The sequence below is a fragment of the Pipistrellus hanaki genome, assembly GCF_964339955.1.
Source record: "Pipistrellus hanaki genome assembly, chromosome: X".
Lineage (NCBI taxonomy): Eukaryota > Metazoa > Chordata > Mammalia > Chiroptera > Vespertilionidae > Pipistrellus > Pipistrellus hanaki.
In genome coordinates, this window is record NC_140524.1 from 9,500,871 (window position 1) to 9,516,977 (window position 16,107).

Sequence of the window (16,107 nt, forward strand, 5' to 3'; positions counted from 1 at the left end):
GCCAGCAGGGGAGGGCAGTTAATGGTGGTTAGGCCTGCAGGGGAGGGCAGTTGGAAGGGACCAGGCCAGCGCTGGAGAGTAGTTAGGTACTACTGAGCTGGCAAGGGAGGGCACCAAGCCGTCAGGGGAGGGAAGTTGGGGGCAATCAGGTCAGCATGGGAGCAGTTAGGCATCAATCTAGCTGGCAGGGGAGTGGTTAGGGGGTGATCAGGAAGGCAGACGAGTGGTTGGGAGCCAACAGTCCTGGATTGTGTTAGGGTGCAAGCTGTGCTGAGGGACACCACCCCTCCAGTGCATGAATTTCATGCACCAGGCCTGTAGTTGTTTAATAATATGCTATTTAGTCTCCATGTGTTTGAATGGGGTTTTTTACTGTAGTTGATTCCTAATTTCATTCCACTGTGATCTGAGAAGATTCTAGAAATTATTTCAATCTTCTTGAACTTGTAAAGACTTGTTTTCTGTCCTAACATGTGGTCTGTCTTTGTGAATGATCCATGTGCACTTGAGAAGAATGTATATTCAGGGGTGTAATGTTCTATAAATGTCAATTAAATCCAGTGTGTCCTTTAGAGTCTCTGTTTCCTTGTTAAGTTTTTATCTGGCAGATCTATCAAGTGCAGTCAGAGGATATTAAAGTCCCTACTATGACTGAAGGCTAATTGTTATTTTTAATCTCTTAAGTGGCCTCAGGGCGTGTCAACTGTCTTCTCCCCAGGCAAGGCAAATGTCTATGTGGGAAAGATGTCCTCCACTGTGTGAGGGAATGACTCAGCCCAGAAAACCTGGGGTAACTGCCTACTGAGCTCTATCTCTCCCCCCCACACCCCACACCACACCCCCACCCCCCACCTCCAGTCCCCAGTCTTGGCTTCTGCTCTCACAGCTCCAATCTGCTTTGCCCTCCCTGTGCCAGAGCACAAGGTGGGTGGCTCCACAGGGAGTTTAATGTGTTGGCCCTTTAAGAGGGTGCCTGAATTTTCAGTTGTTACTTCCTGACAGATAGCACCCACTGCTTTTCATAGCCAGATGTTATGGGGGTACCCTCCTCAGTTTTGGTGCTCTCTGCTGGGGGATTGTTGTGGGGTCAAACCCTGGGTTCAAAATAAGACCACCGGAGGCTGATGATTGATTAAAAAAAGCAGGCAAGGATTTATTGAAAAACTGGCCAGGACGGCGCAAGAGCACCACACGCAGGTGGAGTCCACACGACTTCATCATTCCAGGTGTAGGCAGTCTTTTTAAAGGTCAAAACAACAGGAATTTTAAATTCTAAAGGCGGGGAACAGCCCGAAGGGGACATTGGAATGTGGCCCTATCTTGCGATAGCGATAATACAGAAGCAGAGCTCAGCGGTTAATCTCTAAAAGTTATCTACAGTTTCTACCCCTGAAGCTACTGAGTCAGTGGGAATCAATCTCCTGTAGTTCTGGTCCCAGGCCAGCCTGGGAGCTGAGGTAACTACCCTATGTTTAAGCAAGTAAGCGAATGCCGAAGCCAGAATGGAAGAGTTAAAATTCAAACAGCAGTTTTTACCCAAGTATGGTTGCTACCATACTTCAGGGATTAGGTCCCAGAGTTCTCAGTGGCAATCCCCCACAGCTGAGATATATCCCTGGGACAGTTGCTCTCTGTGGGCGACCAGCCAGCCCTTTAACCCCTCTGCTCCTCCTACCAGTCAGTATGCAGTCTCCACTTTCAGTTCTTGAGTATCAAGGTTCTCTCCTGTGAGTTTTCCATTGATTATTCAGGAAGTTCTTCTGTATTTTAGCTGTAATTCTAGTTTGTTCCTCGTAGCATGACCATGCAGCATCCAGTTACTATACCACCATTTTTAATCTCCCCCTATACTTTATTTTAAATCCCAGTGCCTATTTGTGACTACTACTTTGTACTTCTTAATTCTTTCACTTCTTTCTCCCAGTCCTCCAACACCCCTCCCCTCTGGCAATCACCAGTCCCCCCTCTGTGTCTATGAGTATTCCAATTTTTGTTTGATATTATGTTCTTTAGATTCCACATATAAGTGAAATCATATGGTATTTGTTTTTGCTCTTATTGGCTTATTTCACTAAACATAAAACCCTCTAGGTCCCTCCATGCTTTTGCAAAGGGTAAGATTTCATTCTTTTTTAATGGCTGAATAATATTCCATTGTATACCACCACTATATATGTATATTTTTAATTGAGAGGAAGGGAGAGGGAGAGAGAGATAGAAACATCAATGATGAGAATCATTGATTGGCTACCTTCTGCATGCTTCCTACTGGGGATCGAGCCTGCAATCCCAGGCATGTGCCTTTGACTGGAATTGAACCTGGGACCCTCTGGTCCTCAGGCCAACACTCTATCCACTGAGCCAAACCAGCTAGGGCAGGTACCACTGTTACAGAAGAAAAGAAAAACTAAGTGACACTTTAAAGAAAAGGAGTGACACTTTTTATTTACGTTGGTGGACTCAGAATAACTTTCCAAATCTGAATAAAGTAACATGCCGGGGGCTTCTCTTTTATATCTTCCTGAGGTCTTTGTCCTACAACTATGGATTATGCTTCTGGTTCTTGCAAGAAGGCCCCCAGATTTTGGGGGTCTCCAGGCCATATCTGATGGTCTGGCCTGGCGCCAGTGTTAATAACCCTTCCTCCGGGGCAGTGCACCGTTCATAGTTTTATGGCCTCTGTAACAGGTTCTGCAAGACCAGTTTCTGGGAACGATGTAGTGACTTAATTATAGGTTATCAAGAATATACACTGAGCTTGCTGGCATGGATTCAGATTGCTAGTCCCCCCCCACCCCTCGCCCAAATATCAGGGTTACATTGGAATTAGCCTGTTAGCCTCCTCATTCCTGTCCCATCCCCCCACCTTGTTCCACAAGATTCTCTTAGTCTTAGTGGTGCAACGACTATGGGTTGTTATGATGAACATGGACAATGACCGCTCCTTAGCTGCTTCCTGCTGAAAAGGGGCAATGGCCAAGGGGTTAGCATCCTGCTTCTTCCTCTCAGAGGGATTTGTAGGGAGTTCTTCTGGTTTGTAGGACCATCTGAAGTTTAAAGGCATTTACGTCCAGTTTGCAGACAGGCAGAGGTAAGCAGCATTCTCGTACACGTAGAATGTTCCTGCAGGGAGGCACCAGGCATAGGTGGTGTTTACAGCCTTGAGGATAGAGTTGCATAGTTCATCTAGACAGGGGTCTTCAAACTACGGCCCGCGGGCCACATGCGGCCCACAGAGGAGTCTGATCCGGCCCGCCAGGTTTTTTGGGCAGTGAGCGCAGCCCAGGTGTTACAGTAGGAATTAGTAGTTCATATAGTCCGGCCCTCCAGCTCTCTGAGGGACCGTGATCTGGCCCCCACTTTAAAAAGTTTGAGGACCCCTGAGATTCTAGGAGGTGACTTGATGGATGTTGGCCTTGGGTACTGCCGAAACCAATAGGAGAAACATTAGTTAGCTGCACATTGGCCATGACAGATCCTATTATTTTTTCCATCTAATACAACCCCCCCACCCCCATGTGCATTTGGTAGTGGAGCTGTAACATGCCACAGGCTGATAAGTATAGGTAACAAAAATCTGGCTTGATTGGGTTTTCCCATAGACTACCTGGTCTAGCATATTTGGGTAGCGAGTTTCTAAGCGAGGACATGTGGCAGTGGCCTCTATGAGAGGCAAGTATGTGCTAGCTAATATTATTTCTTCTTCTATTTCTGTTCAGTGGGGGGGTCCACAACAGTGAAGAGCTAGGACAAAGAACAGTATGACGGCCGTTCCTGCAGGGCAAATGTAGCCAAGGATGGCATGACAAGGTGCAGTCCAGCAACCCACGATGAGGCCTTTGTTTCCTTGCTGTGTGGGAAGCAGTAATTTTATGGTGTTTCTGTGTCCCAGCATGGGCAGAAGAGTTCTCCTCCTGGGACTAGCCTCGGGTTCTGGCAACACTCATAAAAGACAAAATGAGAATTATTAGAAAGATAAAACAGTGATTATCCAGAATGCCAGATCATTTTGCCTTTCAGAGAGGATAAGAAAGATTAGAGTAAGGAAGAATTCAGCAGGGCATTTCTGAATTCCCCGGAGCAGGTTGATCAGCCAGGTCTGCTGTCTCCTTGAGGGTGATCTGCAGGGGCTGTTTCTGGTCAGAGCTCACCTTCTATCAGGCTGGGAAGCACTTGGCTGGTGGGCTGCTTTCACCCAGGAGTGGTGAATCCAGGTGTTCAGTCCTGCAAACTTGAGAGCTGTGGGAGTGGTTAGTATGACTGGACAGGGTCCCTTCCAAATTGGCTTAAGGGGCTCTTTTTTCCAGTCTTTTACCCAAACCTGGTCTCCAGGTTTATAAGAATGTGCAGCTGTTCCTAGAGAGATGGGTAGTCGGTCAGTAACCCATCTGTGGATCTTAAAGACAGTTTTTCCAAGTCCTTGCAGTTGTTTCTGGATTTCTAAGTTCCCTATTTCCTCCAAATCTCTCTTTGGCCGAATTAAGGGAGGGGGTCTGCCATATAGAATTTCAAAGGGAGAGAAGCCTATCCTGGCCCTTGGGGCACAGTGTACCCACAGGAGTGCAAGAGGCAAAATATCTGTCCAGGGTAAGGTTGTCTCTTGGCATAGCTTAGCCATAGTATGCTTTAGAGTCCGGTTCATGCGCTCTACTTTCCCTGAACTCTGAGGCCTGTAAGCTGTATGTAGGTTCCATCTAATTCCTAAAGCCTTGGCTACCTGTTGGACTATTTCTGCTACAAAGGCTGGGCCATTATCAGACCCTATGGTCAGAGACCCGGTGCATGAATTTGTGCATGGGTGGATCCGGCCAGCCTGGCCAAGGATAGGGGACATGAGCCAGCCTACCTGCTAGTTGAACTCCTAGTCAAGGGGACAATTTGCATATTAGCCTCTTACCGTGTTTCCCCGAAAATAAGACATCCTCCGAAAATAAGACCTAGCGCATGGAAAGATAAGACATCCCCTGAAAATGAGACCTAGCACAACTTTTGGGGGGAAAATTAATATAAGACACTGTCTTATTTTTGGGGAAACAGGGTATTATATAGGATATACACTAAGTGGACAGGTTATTATGCATTCATAATCTAGCCACTCAGTGTATATCCTTCAGCAATGCCTTAGTGACTTCTCTCACCTTTTCTGTGCGAGTTAGATATCCCACAACCCAGCCTGAAAAGGTGCAAACAAAGTCAGGCCCAGGCAGGCCTGGCTGCTCTGAGCACCTGCCTCTGGAGTCCCCCAGTCCCCTCAGCCTCCCAGCCACCCAGGGCTGGCCCGAGGTGCAGGCAAGGGTTGGATGACAGCTGCCCAGCCACCCAGGGCCGCCTGAGTCTCAGGTAACCAGGTCTGGCTGAGGGTTGTGCTGCCAGCAGTGGCAGCAGCCAAGGTGTGATGTGTGAAGGGGGCATCACCTTCCCCTGATTGCCAGGTCGCCTCCTGCCCCTGAGGGCTCCCGGACTGTCACAGGGGGAAGGCTTGGCTGAGGGACCACCCCCCTCCATTACATGAATTTTCATTCATTGGGCCTCTAGTACATGTCATAAAGAATATTGCTGCTGAGACCTGTTTGGCTCAGTGGATAGAGCATCAATCTGTAGACTCAAGGGTCCCAGGTTCAATTCCGGTCAAGGGCATGTACATTGGTTGCGGGCACATCCCCAATGGGGGGTGTGCAGGAGGCAACTGGTCGATGTATCTCTCTCATCGATGTTTCTAGCTCTCTATCCCTCTCCCTTCCTCTCTGTGAAAAATCAATAAAATATTTTAAAAAAAAAAGAATATTGCTAAGAAAAATGTCATATATTTTACTGCCCATGTTTTCTTCTAGGAGTTTTATGGTTTCAAGTCTTATATTTAAGTCTTTCACCAATTTTGAGTTTATTCTTATATATAGTATGGGAAATTGGTCTAGCTTCATTTTTTTCATGTATCTGTCTAATTTTTCCAACACTGTTTATTTAATTGACTAGAGGCCTGGTGCATGAAATTTGTGCATGGAGAGGAGATTCCCTGAACTCAGCCTGCACCCTCTCCAATTGGGGACCCCTTGTGGGATCTCCAATTGCCATTTTATTTTTTATTATTATTATTTCTAAAATATATTTTATTGATTTTTTACAGAGAGGAAGGGAGAGAGATAGAGAGCTAGAAACGTCAATGAGAGAGAAACATCGACCAGCTGCCTCTTGCACACCCCCTACTGGGGATGTGCCCACAACCAACGTACATGCCCTTGACCGGAATCGAACCTGAGACCTTTCAGTCCGCAGACCAACGCTCTACCGCTGAGCCAAACCGGTTTCGGCTCCAATTGCCATTTTAGGCCTGATCCCAGGAATTGGACTAAACTGGCAGTCAGACATGCCTCTAACAATCTGGGACAACTGGCTCCTAACTGCCTCTGCCTGCCAGCCTGATCACCCCTAACTGCACTCCCCTGCCAGCCTGCTGCCCCCTAACTGCTCTACCCTGCTGTCCTGGTTGCCCCTAACTGCCCTCCACTGCCATCAAGATCTCTCCCCCAATGGCACTCCCCTGCAGACCTGATGTCCCACCCAAATGTCCTGCTCTGATGGCCAATTTGATTCTGATTGATAGTTGCTATGCCAGTCAGTGTCAGAAGCTCCACCTCCTTGGTAGGCATTGACTGAAAACCTTACCCATATTTGGTTTTCATTGATTAGTTTCTATGCAAGCCAGTGTCAGAAGCTCCAACTCTTAGGCAGCCATTGGCTCCCAATAGCACCCAAATTTGGTTTTCATTGGTTGGTACCTATGACAGTTAATGTCAGAAGCTCTGGCTCCTAGGCAGACATTGGTTCCCCGCAGCACCTTCTTTGCTTCTGATTGGTCGGTTCCTATGCCAGTCAGCATCAAAAGCTCCGCCTCCTAGGCAACCATTGGTTCCCCATAGCACCCACCATTGATTCTGATTGGCCGGTTCCTATGCCAGATTTTTCCGAGAGAGTGTGAGAGAGAGGGAAAGGCAGACAGATATATCAATGTGAGAGAAACACATAAATTAGTTGCCTCCTGTATGGGCCAGGGCCGGGGAGGAACCTGAAATGGAGGTACATGCCCTTGACTGGAATTGAACCCAGGACTCTTCAGTTTGCAGGCCAACACTCTATCCACTGAGCCAAACAGGCTAGGGCAAAAAAAATATTTGAAATAATAATTTTATAAGTACAAGTCTTTTATCTCCATGATTAAATATATTCCTATGTATCCTATTTTTTTTTTTTAAGCTATTGTGAATGGTATTGTTTTTTTAGTTTCCCTTTCTGATAGTTCATTATCTATAGAGGCCCGGTGCACGAAATTTGTGCACTTCGGGGGAGGGGTCCCTCAGCCTAACCTGTGCCCTATCACAGTGCAGGAACCCCATGATCGATCACCCCAAAAAGGTAGGCCCTGTCCACCCATCAGGGGCTCCTTCATGGATTGCCCCAAAGAGGTAGGCTGGAACCTGGGGCCCTGCCTCTGCACTGCACAGAACTGCGGGACCCTCAGGCCTTGCTGCTTGGAGCCACAGGCCCCGCCTCCACACCACACACATAGCATCAAGCCCACACCCACCCATGTACACATGCAGCCCCGCCCACCCACACAACCTCCTGGTGATCACTTGTTGCAGCATGAGAGCATCACATCACAGCATGAGGTTGTGAGAACTACATAGGCTTTTAGAATATATATATTTTTATTGATTTCAGAGAGAAATGGAGAGGGAGGAGAGAAAGAAACATCAATGATGAGAGAGAATCATTGATTGGCTGCCTCCTGCACATGCCCTACTGGGGATCAAGCTCACAACCCAGACATGTACCCTTGACCAGAATCAAACCTGAGACCTTTCAGTCCACAGGCTGACGCTCTATCCACTGAGCCAAACAGGCTAGGGCCACATAGACTTTTATTAATGGGATATGTAAAGCCTAAGCAACCAATTGACTGGTCGCTATGATGCACACTGACCACCAGGGGGCAAATGTTCAACACACAGGATTGGGCTACCTCCTGTCAGTATGGGGCCTGGGGGATGGGGTGAAACTGGCTCTCTGACACCTCCCAAGGGCCCCAGATTGCGAGAGGGTGCACGCCAGGCCAAGAGACCCACCAGTACATGAATCCGTGTAGTGGACCTCTAGTTGGTGCATAAAAATGCAACCAATTTCTAGATATTTATTTTGTATCCTACTACTTTACTGAATGTATCAGTTCTAGTTTTTTGGTGGAAATGTCAGGATTCACTATATACTAGTACAGTATCATGTCATCTGCAAATAATGACAGTTTTCCTTCTTCCTTTCCAATTTGGATGCCTTTTATTTATTTATTTTTTGATAGTTGTGGACTTTCAGTTCTCTGTTGAATAAGAGTGGTGAAAGTGAAAATCCATGTCTTGTTCTGATCTTCAGGGAAATGCTTTTAGTTTTCCCCATTGAGTATGATAGCTGTAGGACTGTAATATACGGCCTTTATTATGTTGAGATGCGTTCCCTCTGTTCCTACTTTGCTGAGTATTTTTATCTTAATGGGTGCTGGATTTTTTTAAATGCTTTTTTTGCACCAATATGATCTGATCATAGGATTTTATCACTCATTCGTTTATGTTAGGGGTGTCGAACTCAATCAGAGAAGGGGACAAAATCTAAAATCCAGCCTAAATCGCGGGCCGAATGGTTTACTGAACAGTCATAAACTGACAATGTCATAAACTGACAGCGGAGTGCAGTGATGTCAGCGCGGTGCGGGCCACATTGCAAGGCCTGGCGGGCTGGATTTGGCCCGCGGGCCTTGTGTTTGACACATGTGGTTTATGTGATATATAATGTTAATTGCTTTGGGGGGTATTGTACCAAACTTGCACCCCAGGAAAAAAAATTGCATTTGATCATAGTATATGATCTTTTTAATGTATTGCTAGATTCAGTATACTCATATTTTGTTGAGGATTTTAACATCTATGTTTAATGGGAAGGAAAAAGGAGGACATCTGTAATATTCTCAGCAATAAAGATTAAAAACAAAAACAAAATCAACATATTGAAAATGGTATAATACTCTTTATTAGACTGCAGACCGTACCCAGTTTCACATGATACAATGGTACAATACTCCTTGTCAGATTGCAGGACTTACTCAGATTTTACATGCATTCGTTTGTGGGTATGTGTAGTTTTAGCACATACTGAAATTCATTTAATCACCACCACAATCATGACACAGAATTGTTCCATCACCACAAAGGATATTATCCCTTAATAGTCACACATACCCAATACCCCTCCAGTCCCTATGCCTGGTCACCATTCATCTGTTCTCGGTTTCTTTAATTTTGTCATTTCAAGAATGCTATATAAATCAATCATACCTACATGACCTTTTGAGACTTTTTTTCATTCATCATGATACCCTTGAGGACTATTCAAGTTGTGTGTGTCAATAGTCTATTCCTTTACATCAGGGGTCCTCAAACTTTTTAAAGTGGGGGCCAGATCACGGTCCCTCAGAGAGCTGGAGGGCCGGACTATATGAACTACTAATTCCTACTGTAACACCTGGGCTGCGCTCACTGCCCAAAAAACCTGGCGGGCCGGATCAGACTCCTCTGCGGGCCGCATGTGGCCCGCGGGCCGTAGTTTGAAGACCCCTGCTTTACATTGAATAGTATTCCATAGTATGGATGGTTGGTTTAACCACTCAATTGGAAGACATCTGGTTTGCTTACAGCTTGGGGCTAATAGAAAGATGCTAAGAACACTTGTATACAAGTTTTCTTGTCAACAGGTTTTCATATCTCTGTGATAAATGACCATGAGTTCAACTGCTGGGTCATATGGTACATGTATGTTTAACTTTATTAAAATTTCATTTTTCATTTCTATCAGCCATGCAATAGAGAGATCCAGTTCCTATGTTCAACAGCATCCGATATTTTCAATATCTTTTAGGCATTCTGATAAATGTGTAGAAATACATCATTATGATGTTAATTTGCATTCCCTGATGACTAATTAAGTTCAACATCTTTCCATGTGCTTACTTGCTATCCATTTATACTCTTTAGTGAAATTCATTTAGCCTATTCACATCTTTTGTAATTGGATTGTTTGTTTTTACCGTTATATGTTCTAGATTGATCAGATACATGGTTTGCAAATAAGTCTCAATTTCTTCCTCTTAAATTTTTTGTGAAACAAAAGTTTTTCATTTTGATGAAGTCCAATATATCAACTTTTCCTTTTAGGATTGTGCCTTGGGGCTGGAGGCTGGGAACTTGTTGCCTAGTCCAAGATCCTGAAGATTTTTTCATGATTTTATTTCTAAAATGTTTACATATAAGTTCATGATGTAGTTGTGTTGATTTTTGAATAAGATTTGCATGTTATGTCAAAGTTCATTTTTTTGCCTTTGGGTGTTCAAATACTCCCGTATCATTTGTTGAAAAGACTATCCTTCCTTCATTGAATTGCTTTCATAATTTTGTCAAAATCCATTGGACATATACCTTATCATCTTGATTACTCTTGCTTTATACTAAGTCTTCAATCAAATAATGTGAATCTTCCAACTTTTTCTTCAAAATTGATTTAGGTTAATTAATTTTACACTTGGATATTTTCATTTTTTCCTATAGGGAAACAAAAAGAGAAGAAATGTGGCTGTGAGAAATTTGGGAAAATATAGCATTTATACTGCATATGCCCTAGTGTAGTGGTTTTCAAACTTCAGCATGCCTTAGCATCAGCTGGGGAGTTCATGACAATTTCTGGGTCCCACCCCCAGAGATGAAGTTTGACCTCCAAGTAATTCTGGTGCAGGTGGTTCTGGACTATACTTTGAAACATGAAAAACAATAATCTAAGGAGAAATAAGAAACAAAACCAAAAAATAGCACTTTGTTGTTATTGGGATTGGGGCTCTTTTTGTTTACTTTCTTTCTACCTCCTCCAGTTTCCCCTGTCATTTCAGTATGCAATAGGCTCGGCTCTTTTCTGAAGACCACATTTGTAGTTATACGTGGTCAGAATAATGCAATAGAACTTTAAATATATATATATATATATATATATATATATATATATATATATATATATATATATATTTATTGATTTCAGAGAGGAGGGAAAAGGGAGAGATAGAAACATCAGTGATGAGAGAGAATCATTGATCAGCTGCCTCCTGCATGCCCCACAGTGGGGATGGAGCCCTCAACCAAGGCATGTACCCTTGACCAGAATTGAACCCGGGACCCTTCAGTCCACAAGCTGACACTCTACCCACTGAGCCAAACAGGTTAAGGTGCAACAGAACATTTCAAAGTATTGTTTTTGTTATCTCCTAAATCCTAAATATTTCTGGAAAATCATGAACGCCCCAAAGAAGGAGCCCCGGCCAGGTGGATGGGGCCTCCCTCTGCATGGCGTTTGGTTTGGGGGCCCCACCATCGATCACCCCACAGAGGGAGGCCCAGGCCAGCCAAGTGATTGCACCCCACACCTGTCACCCACAGAGGGAGGCAACTGGTGGCAGGGGAGGGAGGACCTTGCCATACAGATGGCAAGCAGTGACAGTGGCCGGGGTGGGGCCGGCAGCCAGGGGAAGGAAAGCCCCAATAGGCCCTGATCACATGTCAGGTCTACGGACTGTACCTGAGGGGTCCCGGATTGCAAAAGGGTGCAGGCCGGGCTGAGGAACACCCCCCCCCCTTGCAGGAATTTTGTGCACCAGGCCTCTAGTATGCATATAAGATCTTTGGTTAATCTCTTCCTATCCTCCCCCCACCCCCTTTCCTCTGAGATTTATCAGTCTGTTCCATGTTCCCATGCCTATGGTTTCTGCTCCTGCATTGAGCATCTGCTCCCTGGTAGGCAGTGCATGTCAAAGCTACCATCCGGTCAGCAGGTCACTCAGGCTTTTATATAGATAGATGGAAATTCTAGGTAAATACAATTTTACTTCAAATATGCTAGAACTCAGCCAGGTCGGGAGCGGCCAGGCCCGGAGCGGCCGGGCCCGGAGCAGCCGGGCCCAGAGCAGCCGGTTCGGGAGCAGCAAGACCCGGAGCAGCAGCTGCCAGGCCGGAAATGGCCAGGCCTGAAGCGGCCGGGCCCGGAGCAGCCGGGTCCAGAGCAGCCAGGCCCAGAGCAACAGGGTCAGGAGCAGCCAGACCCGGAGCAGCAGCAGCCAGGCTGGGAGTGGCAGTGGCCAGACCCAGAGCAGCTGGTTGTGGGACGGACCAGAACAACAGAGGCCAGGCCTGGAGTAGCCAGGCCCAGAACAGCTAGCTCCTCGCCTGCCCCAGCCCCAAGGCTGCCTCTCAGACATAGCTGGAAACTTTTGGGGGAACTTGAGGGTCTGCTGAATCAAGTGATGAAGGCTTAGATCTGGATGTGTTGAGTTAGTATAGCGCTGGGGTGTTGATCTGTGAGTGCCTTGTGTGGGGTCTGGATGAGGTTGGTTGATCTATTTGGAAATGTCTTTTGTGTGAAGTGTTATCCTTGGGCATGTGGAGGTATTATTGATTTGAGAAAATGCTAAGTAACTGATTTACTATCTGAAAAATTTAAAGTTCTGAAAGTTTAAGGTCTCTTGCCCAAAAGAGGTTTTAAAGCTAACACCTTAAATTTAATGGAGAAAGGGGAGGACAAGCCCTTCCCACCCAGAACAGGTAATCCAATTCCAACCAGCAGCTACCTTTAAACAATGTGTCCATTTACACTTGAATGGCTATACCTTTTGATAGCCTAAGGGCAAGTTTACATGTAAACAAGCTTGCTTCTCAATTCCCAGGGCAGAAAAAAAAAACAAGGTTTAAAATTGTTAGATTTTAAAATTTATTCTTAGAAGTGTAAAAGTTTATTAATTAAAAACAACAACAACAACAAAAAAGGAGATTGAAAAACCTGATGAACAATATTAGCTGTTGACGGGAGGGGAGTGGGCTGACTGTTCTCTAGGAAAGGGGGAGCGGTGGATGCGGGAAGAGACTGAACATTAACTGTGCACCTATGGATGAGGACAATGGGGGGTGGGGAAGGGGCGGAGGGTGGGGTGGGAACCTGGTGGAGGGGGGAAGAAATGAGGAACCTTTGTAATAATATGAACAATAAAGATTGATTTAAAAAAAATATGCTAGAACTCATCTATTTGGTTAGAAAGATACCCACATAGATTCCATTTTGATAGGTATCTCAGAATCCATATTTCAAGTAAATCCTGCACTAAGAAAAAAAAGAATACCTATTTCAGAGATCAAGAAGGAAGACATAATCCGTGTACGTATTTACTTGTGCATAACCACAAAACTGAAACATTAAATACTATCCTTCCTTCAACTTGTTCTAGGGAGTGAGTGTATCTGAAAATGAAAATAAATATTCCCAAGTTAAACAAGGAGAAAATAAGCATTTAAAATATATCCCTCGGACATCTTATTATAGGTCGTCCTTGCCAATACACCTGCTACCACCTTTTTAAAAAACCTTTCATATTCTCTTAAGTCAGCGTTTTTCAACCGCTATTCCACGGCACACGTAGGTGCAGACAAGACAAGAATTTTATAATTTTTCACTATTTTGTTTACTTAATATTTTATAATAAAGTAATTATAAAATACTTTCTTTGTGTTTATTTGATTCCTATTCAAGAGAATTACTTTATATATAGTCAATATAGGCACAGAGTTAAATTTTTTAACATTTTCTAATGGTGGTGTGCCTCGTGATTTTTTTCATGAAACAAGTGTGCCTTTGCCCAAAAAAGGTTGAAAAACACTGTCTTAAGTCATCTTGCAATGCTCTTTGTAGGCCAGTTATAGGGACAGGGTTCATTAAGCCCCAATGAATCTTTTAAGATGTCCCGTATTTATTCCATGCATACAACTCATCCACTGTGATATAAAAAGAGCTGCTCCATTGTCTGCCCATACATGAAGAGTGTGAATTTTCAGACCATTGGAGAAAAAAAAATGTCTTACTTCCTTTATCTCCCACTTTATTCTAGAGAAGAGAGTTCTTGCATAAGCTCTTCTTTTTCTTGCTCCAACTCCTGCAAATGGTGTTGGTTTTGCTCCAGTCTGTCCTCCAGCCACTGGAGGAGAGGCCCGCTGACGGCTGACATCTGACTGCACAGGTTCTTGGTAAACACTTCAATAGGAAAACCACAGATGAGATAACACGCCGTCCCCAGCAGCTCCCCCAACTACGAACACGGAAAGAAGGGGTTGGAGGAGGACGTAGAAAAAGTGCAGGAAGTAGGACTGGCAGGCAATTTTGTATGGCCATCCAGAGGAAAGGCAGAACAGCTGAGCCATGGTACCTATTCTGGGGCATTGCTGAACACCCCTGGATGCGCGGCCCAGAGGGAAGCCTAGCTAAGCAGAGAGCAGAAAATGACCAGCTCTTTACTCAAATGATGGGGCAGATACACTAAGCCCGTGGTCGGCAAACTGCGGCTCGCGAGCCACATGCGGCTCTTTGGCCCCTTGAGTGTGGCTCTTCCACAAAATACCATGGCCTGGGCGAGTCTATTTTGAAGAAGTGGCATTAGAAGTTTAAGTTTAAAAAATGTGGCTCTCAAAAAGAAATTGCAATCGTTGTACAGTTGATATTTGGCTCTGTTGACTAATGAGTTTGCCGACCACTCTACTAAGCCATCTCTCTCAAAGTAATTACCAGTAACACTTAAAAGCCTCCTCTTCTTCCTCACTAGTAACTGTGTCAGCCAGTGGGGAAGTTTGCACAGAACGGCCTGCGACTCAGGACTAGAGAGGAAATGTGGGTGGACAGCTGTGTACTATATTCTGTTTGCTGTTCCTTGGCCTTGTATTAGTATAGGGATTCCTTCTATATTTATTGGCATGAAAAAATTTCCTTCCACATGCCCTCCCTTTTACCTGTCTTTTTAAAAAATATATATTTTATTGATTTTTTACAGAGAAGAAGGGAGAGAGATAGAGAGCTAGAAACGTTGAGAGAGAAACATCGACCAGCTGCCTCCTGCACACCCCCTACCGGGGATGTGCCCGCAACCAATGTACATGCCCTTGACTGGAATTGAACCTGGGACCTTTCAGTCCGCAGACCGACACTCTATCCACTGAGCCAAACCGGCTTTGGCTCATCTGTCTTTCTGTCTGTGTTTCTATCCAACTCTCTCGATTCCCACCACCATAGGCAGGTAGTGGTATACTGGAACCAACTTAGACCAGCTCATGAGAGCCAATTATTGAAATTTCAGAAAGTTCGTGATCTGATTGAGGACATATTAGTTGTTTGGAACCAGCCATGGAGAGCTATTATACTATGGAAACGCAAACACACCAAATCAGGGCCCTACCCCTCCCTGAGAATTGGTTGTTAAACACGTACCAGCACACCACTGAGGGGGTCTCTCAGAAAACGTGTCCCTATCTTTCCTCCAGTCTTACTCTAGGTAGCACTTCTATTATCCGAGTTTCTAAGGCATTCGATAGAAAAGGTGAGAGCAGGATTAATGGAAGGCAAAGCTTTTGGGAAAGGGAACGTGAGGATAACTTGTACCAATCACTTCAGTCACTTCAACTAAATTTGCTTCTGTCAGCTGAGAATTCCAGAGATCGATCACTGCCTATAAATATGAAAAAAAATCTTACCTGAGCCATTATGGATCTTGGTCACTGAGTCCAGATGTGTAAGACTAAAGGGATAAAAGAGTTTCGGTTAGCAACAAAGCAGCAGGGGAGGGAAAATGAAATGGTCATGGACTCTATAGCAAAATGAAACACTGTGCCAGACCTCTGCAATCTGGATTAGGTGACTATGTATTATTTAAATTCCCATTATGGTTAAATTTGGCATGATTTTTGAGACGTGACTTTATTCAGAGCTTTAATATAATTCAAAGATATTTTTTAAAATCTTCACCAGATGATATTTTTCAATGATTTTTAGACAGAGTGGAAGGGAGGGAAGATGGAGAGAGAGAGAGAGAGAGAGAAAGAGTAAGAGAGAGAGAGAGAGAGAGAAACATCAATGTGAGACACATCGATTTGTTGCCTTCTACTCGAGCCCCAGCTGGGGCCAGGGGTTGAAGCTGCTAAGATGAAAGGAGAGAAG

At 44.7% G+C, this 16,107-nt stretch overlaps 1 protein-coding gene across 2 annotated transcripts in view; it reads right to left on the minus strand.

Moving 5' to 3' along the window:
• Window positions 1-9,052: 9,052 nt before the first annotated feature.
• Window positions 9,053-16,107, minus strand: part of BRCC3 (BRCA1/BRCA2-containing complex subunit 3) — a 35,973-nt gene continuing 28,918 nt past the window's right edge. For both annotated transcript variants that reach the window (XM_084871145.1, XM_084871146.1), the window contains 3 exons: window positions 15,645-15,688; window positions 13,989-14,157; window positions 9,053-10,640 (listed from right to left, as the gene is read on the minus strand). In XM_084871145.1, the coding sequence (XP_084727271.1) occupies window positions 14,006-14,157; window positions 15,645-15,688 (196 nt within the window). In that variant the 3' untranslated portion in view covers window positions 9,053-10,640; window positions 13,989-14,005. The remainder of the gene's footprint in view (window positions 10,641-13,988; window positions 14,158-15,644; window positions 15,689-16,107) is intronic.